Source organism: Tripterygium wilfordii, chromosome 3, assembly GCF_013401445.1.
Source record: "Tripterygium wilfordii isolate XIE 37 chromosome 3, ASM1340144v1, whole genome shotgun sequence".
Lineage (NCBI taxonomy): Eukaryota > Viridiplantae > Streptophyta > Magnoliopsida > Celastrales > Celastraceae > Tripterygium > Tripterygium wilfordii.
The window spans coordinates 3,411,012-3,420,881 of record NC_052234.1 but is presented as its reverse complement, the minus strand read 5'-3'; the positions used below and the strand labels follow the sequence as shown (position 1 = coordinate 3,420,881).

General features: G+C 37.4%; 2 protein-coding genes across 2 annotated transcripts; both read left to right on the top strand.

Moving 5' to 3' along the window:
* Positions 1–3,565: 3,565 nt before the first annotated feature.
* On the top strand, positions 3,566–5,612 carry LOC119995526 (peroxidase 4-like). Its single transcript, XM_038842044.1, has 4 exons — positions 3,566–3,613; positions 4,246–4,345; positions 4,811–4,886; positions 5,321–5,612. The coding sequence occupies exons 1-4, from the start codon at positions 3,566–3,568 to the stop codon at positions 5,610–5,612; spliced, it is 516 nt and encodes a 171-aa protein (XP_038697972.1).
* Positions 5,613–6,334: 722 nt separating this feature from the next.
* LOC119995525 (peroxidase 66-like) lies at positions 6,335–7,758 on the top strand. Its single transcript, XM_038842042.1, has 4 exons — positions 6,335–6,376; positions 6,464–6,568; positions 6,767–6,956; positions 7,499–7,758. Exons 1-4 carry the CDS (start codon positions 6,335–6,337, stop codon positions 7,756–7,758), a joined length of 597 nt encoding a protein of 198 aa, XP_038697970.1.
* The last annotated feature ends 2,112 nt before the right edge of the window (positions 7,759–9,870 follow it).

Genomic DNA, 9,870 nt, shown 5'->3' with positions numbered 1-9,870 from the left:
CAGCGATGAAGTCTGCGAGAATTTGGGCTTTGATTGCTGTTCGAGCTTGATATTCGATATCATGCTCGGTCAATTCAATTGCCCCCTTCGTTAAATGTCCGGATAATTCTGGTTTATGGAGTATCATTTTGATCGGGAAGCTCGTCACCATCGTGATAGGATGACTTTGAAAATGAGGACGAAGCTTTTCTTGTTGCAGTGATAAGTGCTAAAACAAGCTTTTCCATTAAAGGATACCTTGTTTCAGCATCTAGCAAACTTCGACTAACATAATATACCGGATGCTGCTGGTTGTTCTCTTCTCTTAGCAGTACTGCACTAATTGCAAATTCAGAAACTGCTAAATAAAGATAGAGTATCTCACCGATTTTTGGCTTCGTAAGAATTGGAGGATTGGTCAGATATTCCTTCAATTTCTTTAATGCCGTCTCACATTCACCTGTCCACTCGAAGCTAGCTGATTTTTTCAAAGCCGTGAACAGATGATGACATCTTTCAGATGATTTGGAGATGAATCTGTTTAACGCTGCAATCTTTCTCGCCAGCCGTTGTACGTCTCGTATTTTTATGGGAGAGGAATATCAAGTATCGCCTGGATTTGATTAGGATTTGCTTCAATACCAATGAATCCCAGAAATTTTCCTACTTTGACCCTGAAAACGCACTTGAGAGGATTTAACTTCATCTGATGAACATCAAGAATTTCAAATGCTTGTTTGAGGTGTTCAACATGATCTTTGGCCTTCAGAGTCTTTACTAACATATCATCGATGTATACCTCCATCGTTTTTCCAACTAGACTTGCGAACATATGATTGACCAGCCGTTGATATGTCGCTCCTGCGTTTTTCAATCCAAATGGCATCACTTTATAACAATATGTACCACGTTCGGTTATGAATGCAGTTTTCTCTTGATCTCCTGGATGCAACAAGATTTGATTATATCCGGAGAATGCATCCATAAAGCTGAGTAGTTCATGCCCTGCTGTCGCATCCACAAGTACATCGATATGAGGAAGTGGGAAAGAATCTTTCGGACAAGCTTTATTCAGATATGTGAAGTCGATACAGACTCTCCACTTTCCATTCTTCTTTTTTACCATAACCACATTTGCTAGCCAGTCTGGGTATTGAACTTCGCGGACGAATCCAATATCTAGCAGCTTTAGAATTTCCTCATTGATGACTTTATTTCTTTCTGGAGCGAATCTTCGTCTTTCCTGCCTTACTGGAAGGAAATTATCATCGACCTGCAATTGATGAGTGATAATATTCGGATCGATTCCAATCATATCTACATGCGTCCAAGCGAAAGTATGTTTATGATTTTACAGGAATCGGATCAAATTTTCTCGAAGTTGATGATCCAGGTTGGTTCCAATCTGAATCTTCTGATCTGGATAATCCGGATGAATAATGACTTCTTTTATCTCCTTATTAGCTGGTTCTTCTTGATTACTTAGAATCAGCCCTTGCTGTAATTGCTATAAAGCTTTGGTTTTTCCTTTCAATGCTTGTTCATAGCAACTTCTTGCTTGACGTTGATCCCCATATATTTCTTGTATTCCATCTCTTGTTGGGAATTGTATCACTTGATGATAAGTTGATGGCACAGCCCTCATTGCATGAATCCAAGGTCATCCAAGTATCGCATTATATGGAGATTGACAATCTAATATATTAAATCGAACCTGGAGATTTATTTCTTTGGTATATACTTGCAATGGAATAGAGTCGATGGTGTATTGTTGTTCCCCGCTGAAGCCGATGAGTGGTATAGGACCTCTGATTACCTCTGCTTTTGAAAGACCCATTGCTTGGAGTATGGACATGAACAGTAAATTTGCTGAACTGCCATCATCAATCATGATTCTTTTAACTTCGCAATTGGCAATTTGCAAAGTTACTACCAGGGCATCATCATGTGGATTGAGTAGCTTCGTCATCTCATCGTCTGTGAAGCTGATAACTTGTCTCGTGAATTGTACCATCGGCTTATCATTCCATAACTCAGAATTTTCTGTCTGCCTGACATGTTTATTTGCTGATGAATGTGTAATTCCGCTAATCTCTGATCCATCAAATATTACGTTAATCATCTTCTCTGGAGGCGGTGGCTTCTGTTCCTCTTCTCGTCTTTCAGCTTGAGACATCGCCGCTTTTCCTCTTTCGGATAGTAAATCCCGAAGATAACCTTTCTTTAGCAATTGAATTACTTCTTTTTTGAGGGTGAAACAGTCGTCTGTTGTATGCCCGTAATCGTTTTGAAATTCACACCATTTGGAAGTATCCGTTGATCTAGCAGTTTACATAATTTGTCGGGCCATCTAACAACATCTCCCATTTTCTTCAGCACTGATAAGATTTCATTTGGTGGAATTACCAAATTGTATTCAGGAGATCGAGGTTTCTTCTTGAAATCGATCCGTTTAGGATCTTTGCGAGGATATCGCAGAGCTTCTGAACTTGTTTGCTTTTGCTCAGATTTCTTCGGCTACTCTGTTAGTCGCTCTGGAAGCCTTCCTTCATCTTCCTTCCATTTAATTTGAACGCTTGCTCTTGCCTGAACTTCTTGAAAAGACTTACATGGATAACGGGTAAGCTTTCCGTATAATTTGCTTCCAGGAAGAAGAGCCATGTGAAATGCATTGATCGTAATTTCATCTAAGCATCCTGGAATTTCCAGTTTTTCTTTATTGAATCTCATCAAGAATGACCATAGAGATTCTCCTTGCTTTTGTCGCAGTCGATATAGATCATCCGATGTTGGAATTATTTTCCTACTGCTTGCAAATTGTTCAACAAATGCATCGGCCAATTGTGCGAATGAAGCGATTTGCCCTTCTGGAAGATTAAGATACCACTTCAAAAGAGGTGCCACCAAGGTTGAACTAAATCCTCGGCACATGCATGCTCCATGCTTGTTGAATGGGTATGATACCAGAGTCAATCGTTGACTATATTGATCCACATGATCTTCTGGATCAGTGGTACCATTATAAGGTTTAATATGTGGTATGATGAATTTCTTTGGGAGCTCTTCCATGGCAATGGCATGAACAAATGGAGATTTGAGGAAAGTACGATTTTTCTTTATAGGTGGTGGCATGCCTGGTATCCTGAAGAAGGCTGACTCCATTTCTTCCAATCTTTTATCGACACTTCGCTGCGTTGCAATTTCTGGCAATGTTGTAGTTTTGTTTGACCAGGCACCAATTGTTGGGATAGCCGAAGATGACTTTGGTATAGGAAACAGTGGTGCCATGGATTGTGTCGTTGGCCTTAGAAACTGAGTTGATGTTGATACCAATGATGATTCTGTCTGATGCACAAATCCTGGCAAGGGAACACTTGCGTTGGGAATTTGCGTTGTTTGTCCATCATTGAGTCGAACAGAAGTACTTGGGACAGTACTTGCAGGGACGGTTCTGGTTACATGTGGACTTGAAGGTTGATTCATAAGATCAAGTAGCTTTTGATTTTCTCTTCGAACAGTCAAGTTATCTTGCTCCAACTGTTGGACCCTTCTTTCATGTTCGTCGAAGCGTTGAATCAAAGCTTTCATGTTCTCGCTTACAGCATCATCTCGTGAATCTTCTGCGTTTGTCATTGTGATAATACTATCTGCTCCCTCTATCTGGCGTGCCAAATTGTTGATCTAAATTATCGACAATCGAATTGTGGAGAATGAATGGGAAAATATAAGACAAAACAGAGAGATTTTACGTGGTTCGGCTTTTAGCCTAGGTCCACAGTGCAGAATGATATGATATTTTATTTATCACTTGTGAATACAGTGCGAGTAAGAAATCCCAATCCGAATCCCCCTCCACCCTCCTAATGAACTCCTTTTATGCTTTTCTTGAGCAGTTACCAGCAGTTGTGGCAGTTAGAGAAGTTCATAGCAGTTTGGAGGAGTTTACGGTAGTTTGGAGGAGTTTGTAGTAGTTTGCAGCAGTTTCGGCTGTTACCATTTAACGAGGAACTGCCTTATCTTCGGCTTCGTCCCTTAGTTATTGGTTCGGCCTTATCTGCATCAGCTTCGTACTGCCTTGATAAGACCAAGTCCTTTTGGGACTGTAAGTTCTGGTCTGTTTTATGTTGTTGGGCTTCGGGGCCCTATCCTCTGTTGGGCTTTTATTATTGTTGGGCTTCGAGGCCCTAGCCTCTGTTGGGCTTTTATGTTGTTGTTGGGTTGAACATGACCCATATAATTTGTTGAGGTTGACTTTGACCCCTATAGACACTTGATGAATTCCAGCTTCCTCATTCTGCTCCAAGAGTCCCCAATTCAATCATTTATACCCGATTTCCTGGAAAACCAAAGGAAAATATCTATAAGGGTAAAATTACTTTATTTAAACACAAATGCGTTACTTTAAACACTAGCACCCCTAATTAGATGGTATTAGGACCTCAAAATAGAGGTCCGGTCATTCATCTCGGGAGATAAGGAGGATATGCAGTGTTGTCCGCTAATATATGTATACTTTCCACCATCGTCTACATACATATATATGTGTGTGATTGTGTTCAATAATTTGTTATTATTCAATTGTTTATTTTATGTGTGTTTCAATTTATTGTAATTTTCTCTCAAATAAAGTAAATCATGTAAAACATCAGTTATTATTCAATTGTTTTATTTTTTATGCATCTTTCAATTCATTATAATTTTTTCCCAGTTAAAATAAATGATTTAAAACATGTTTACCTAGAGTTGGAGGTCACATTTTTTTATTAGTTTGAGAATTCTAATTTTGCTAGGACAAGATCTCTTCCTTCCAAATTTTAAACTTATTTTATAGAGGGTGAATCCCATTCTGATTTATTTTCTAATTGGAGTCAATCTCCTTCAAGACCCTATGATCCCCTTGGGGTTCGGTTAGCAAGAGTTTCCGAGATGATTCTACTTGTTTGTGAGACTACTTTTTTAAAATTTATTTGTCTTATAATAAATTAGAGTGACTTTTTCTATTGGTTACGAAAACTTGTTTAATGGTCTCCCTATATCAGGATCTAAATCATTTATTAGTAAACGCCAAAGAGTCTCCCCTTGAATGATTCACATGAACACCCATCTTTTAACGTGAACATTTCCTCTCTTTGATTTGGACGCATCTATCATATCTAGTATTGACACATGAGTTATAGTCGAACTTCTTCATAAAATATCTTATAATCATAATCATAAGAATGAGTCACACTTATACTTGTGGATTATAGTATTCACTATGTTACTATTACGCGTAGATATGATAACAAATTCCAACAAGTTGATGTTAACTATATCTCCATATATTTTTTTATTTTCTCAGGGATGTGATGGCTCGATTCTGCTTGATGTTAACTATGTCACCACTTGATTTGGTGACACCCAATTCTTTTGATAACAATTACTTCAAGAATTTGATACAAAAGAAGGGTCTTCTTCACTCTGACCAAGTTCTCTTTAGTGGCGGATCCACCGACAAAATTGTCTATGAATACAGCAAGAATCCTTCTCTCTTTAACTCCGATTTCGCATCTGCCATGATTAAAATGGGAAACATTGATGTTCTTACTGGTTCATCTGGGGAGATAAGGAAGATATGCAGCGCTGTTAACTAATAAATATACTCTTCTCCATCATTTACGTTAGTGTGATTGTTTTCATATGCGTCTTTCAATTAATTCTAATTTTTTCTCAATTAAAAATAAATGATGTAAAACATCGTAGACAATCTGTAACTAAATTTGGTTGTACTTTCACTTTTAATAATAGCATGTTCTATATTTCTTGTTTGGCATCACATTTTTAAATTTATTCTCTTTTGATTTTCATTTTATTAATTCAAATTGATATTGAGCATAAAGTATTCGATTTTTTACCGACCTTCACCCATTAGTACAAAGTGGAGTAAATGTTACTTTTGGCTACTGACAAATAGGTCTTGTTACAACTCAGTCACTCACATTCCAAATTTTTCACTTTAATCACTCATTTTACAAATTTTTTTCCACGGTCAGAATTTTGTACCTTATGTCAGTCAAAGTGCTGTCATGTTATTTTGATCAAACTGTTTCTGTCTAAAAAAATGTCATGGGAAACAGTTTGTCGATGTGTCTCCATTAGTTTCACATATTGGTTGCTATATGTATTAGGGCACCAATTTTATTGGCGCGCAATTTTAGAAGGAAAAGGTCTTAGATATGTAATTGACTATACGATCTAGGTGAAATTTGTAAATTGAAAAGAGGCTATCAATGGGGGAGTATTGGTGTTCAAAGCTCTATTTCTCCCTCTAAAGTACAAAATATAAAAAGTAGAATTTATGTTTGTTTACTTGAAGATGAAGGTCTCCCATTACATGAGTTTCATAGTTCTAATACTGGTAAAAGAAGATTTCATCATTCCTGATTTTTAGGCGGATTTTAAATAGTGTGAATCCAATCCTAATTCATTTCCTAATTGGAGTTAGTCTCTTTTAGAACTCTCGATTTCTCTTGGCTCCCGGTCAACAGAGATTTCCAACGTGAGTCTACTTATATGCTCTGAGATGGCATCTCTATCTTTTAGAGAATCTGTTCTTGACAATGACCAATCGATTCCAAATCCAATCCCTTATATTACGAAAGAAAAAATCACAACAAAGTCAGAGACTCAGAATATATGAACACATACCAGAAAAAATCACAACAAAGTCAGAGACTCAGAATATATGAACACATACCTCAACCACCATCTCCACTCTTAGTCACCGACGATTCTCCATCCGCCTTAGTATAATCACTACAAGTATCGACAGATCGCCTTCTTATCGTCGAGGGTTTTGACAGTCTCGGCAAGCCGTTGGAGTCCACTGCAACAAGCAGGGGACGGCGTGGAGTCCCTCCCCATTGCAAACCCAACACACCCAGCAGCCTTGGCTGTTACTGCATTGCATGGCACGGCAGCCTCATTGACGTTGGCAAGCAAGAACAATAGAGAGAGGAGGAAAACCATTGAGAAGAAAATGTTCTTCATTGTGGAATTGCTAGAAATGTAATGATAATCTAGCTAGTTGTTCTCCTTTTTGTAGTTAAAACTTTAGTTGGATGTGAAATTTGGTTTGGTACTAGAGAGTTTATATAGATTATGGAGAGAGCCATTGATGAATGAAAATTAGGGTTTTTTGAGAGTTGTGTAATGAGAGTTTTTTTGAGTTTTCCAATGTGTGTGGATTATATGGTCCTGCCTGCCTTCTTCATGGTGTCTTGGAAAACCAAATTCTTACTTCTTTCTTGGGTTTTGGTATAGGTTTTTTTTTTTTTTTTTTTTTTTTGTCCATGTCAACTTTTGGATCAATAAGTTATGGAATATGGATTTGTGTGTGTATATATATATATATGTAAGTTACATTTTAAGGAATTTTATACTCCCTCCGTCCTATTTTGATTTTTCCCTTCAATTTTACACACAGTTTAAGAAATTACATTATTCCCTTTCAATTTGACATTTATACCCTTATTTATAGATCTCTCACCACTTGATTTGGTGACACCCAATTCTTTTGATAACAATTACTTCAAGAATTTGATACAAAAGAAGGGTCTTCTTCACTCTGACCAAGTTCTCTTTAGCGGCGGATCCACCGACAAAATTGTCTATGAATACAGCAAGAATCCTTCTCTCTTTAACTCCGATTTCGCATCTGCCATGATTAAAATGGGAAACATTGACGTTCTTACTGGTTCATCTGTGGAGATAAGGAGGATATGCAGCGCTGTCAACTAATATATATATGTACTTTCCACCATCGTCTACATACATATATATGTGTGATTGTGTACAACAATTTTTATTTTGTGTGTTTCAATTTATTGTAATTTTCTCTCAAATAAAGCGAATCATGTAAAACATCTAGACAATCTGTTGTGGGTAATAGTGGGTGTTTATGGTATACTAAGAACTGAAACATACTGTAATACTAAAATCAATCTGAAAGAGGAACAACTTTACCATATTATCGATAGTAATCAATCTGAAAATACATTACCACTGATGAATAGCTAGAGCAGAAAAGGAGATTGTCCAATGCCAAGCCCAGAGTAGTCTCTATCTCCTTAAGACTTAATCGTCTCTCCACAGGTTTGCTTTGGAAAAAATGGACGACAGCCTCGCGGAATAGAATGGTCTCAGCTCTGCACGGAATGGAAGCCTCACACGTTATGTTCAAGAGCATTCACATCAAAATGAGACCACACAAATGAGACATCAAGATCAAATTTTTATGATTTCTCGTAATTGTTTTTTAACATTCAAGATACGGTTTAATGCCAAATTAATGTCGAAAATATTTAGCAAGCGAGAAGTAAAACGATTACCACCTATCATTTACGTCACTGTGATTGTTTCCAAGAAATTTTTATTATTCAATTGGTTTTTCTATGCGTCTTCGAATTCATTGTAATTTTTTCTAATTAAAATAAATGATGTAAGACATCGTTGGACCAAGTCCGATCGATCGGAACATGTGTGGGAGCACCTTTTCGTGAATGTCAAGAAAAGAAGGAGATAAGGAAGATGCTTGGAGGAGAAGAGGCCACATCACCTATATTTCTTGTTTGGCATTCTCTCATTCAAGACTTGAGCTTTATTGGGGATTCCTTTGTTGCAACCAAACAAGACTTAGTAAAAGAATAACTTACTTGATTCTTGGAGCCAAAATAAAGGGACAAGATGGCATAGTACAATGTGCATCTATGGCTGAGAATTAAAGAAGGATTAAAGAATCAGATTTGAAGATTCATGTGTATCCAATGGCTGCTATACAAAGAAGCAAAGTTGTCAACTTTGAGAAGGTGTCCCAACGGCACTTAAATGGAGGGTGGGATTTGTTTCTCAAGTAACATCAACGGACCAGATTGTTAGCATCAAATGAATGGCTGAGTTTGAAGATTAAGTTCAATCCAACAGCTGAGCTTGTAAGAGATAATTGTATCGAAAGAGGGGTTCTCCTTCCTCTCACATTTGGAGAAGCATTTGCAATCAAGGGAGAACTTTGTTCAAAGCTTTCAAGCATTCAAGCATCCATTGTCTACTGAAATCCCAGCTTCCTCCTGAGCCACTACTCAAGGCCTTCTCACTATTCTGTGCGTAGTGTATAGTTTGAAAAATCTGTTTTGTGCGATTCTTGATTATTTGATATTTGATCATTCACCATATTGTATCACATCTTGCATTTGATTGAATACTGATTAGGATAATCATTAGAGTCCAAAGTTGTGTGCTACTTGTTAAATGACATTGATTTCCTTTTAAATTGTAAAAAGGGATTCCTATCGGAATTTGGGGACACAATTCACCCTGCTCTTGTGTTAAGTATGATCCATCACTTGCTGTTTGGGTTAGTGGATAAAATTCTCCTGTAACAACCACATCTTCAAATTGTGTGGATCATGGTCATGGACCCAAGGCGTAGTATTTCTTCATGGAGGCTATCGGAGCACTAAGGTCTAAGGACATATAGCTTGTCCCACTCTCTTGTAATGTAGGCTTCATGCTTGCTATTAATGGGAAGTCACGTTTGGACTCTGTTCAACGTGTAATTGCGTGAGACGTGTCTGAGATCATTTAGAAGCGTGTGGGCCTTAAACTTCGTGATTTCCTGAACTTTAATGAGCTTATTTAGCTAAAATATCTCCCACTTTATAACAAACCATTTAAAATGGAAGAAATGGGTTTGACAATGAATTCCTGAATTTTAGCGATTTCGGATAAAGCCCCTTCAACAATCCTAATCTCTAGTTTTAGATTCTTAGATTTCAACTCAAATAAAATCAGAATCCTCGCAAAATGAACAAACGGTTAATCATAAAGCCTCTCCACCTGTCACATGGTGATTGG

Bases quoted from the DNA above. Each gene is read 5' to 3' on its own strand.
- LOC119995526 (XM_038842044.1), top strand. From the start codon at position 3,566: ATGTTCTCGCTTACAGCATCATCTCGTGAATCTTCTGCGTTTGTCATT. The intron at 3,614-4,245 runs GTGATAATACTA...TGACCCCTATAG, and splicing joins AATCTTCTGCGTTTGTCATT to ACACTTGATGAATTCCAGCT. The intron at 4,346-4,810 runs GTAAAATTACTT...CTTATTTTATAG, and splicing joins AAAGGAAAATATCTATAAGG to AGGGTGAATCCCATTCTGAT.
- LOC119995525 (XM_038842042.1), top strand. From the start codon at position 6,335: ATGAAGGTCTCCCATTACATGAGTTTCATAGTTCTAATACTG. The intron at 6,569-6,766 runs GTTCTTGACAAT...CATCCGCCTTAG, and splicing joins CTCTATCTTTTAGAGAATCT to TATAATCACTACAAGTATCG. The intron at 6,957-7,498 runs GCAAGAACAATA...CCTTATTTATAG, and splicing joins AGCCTCATTGACGTTGGCAA to ATCTCTCACCACTTGATTTG.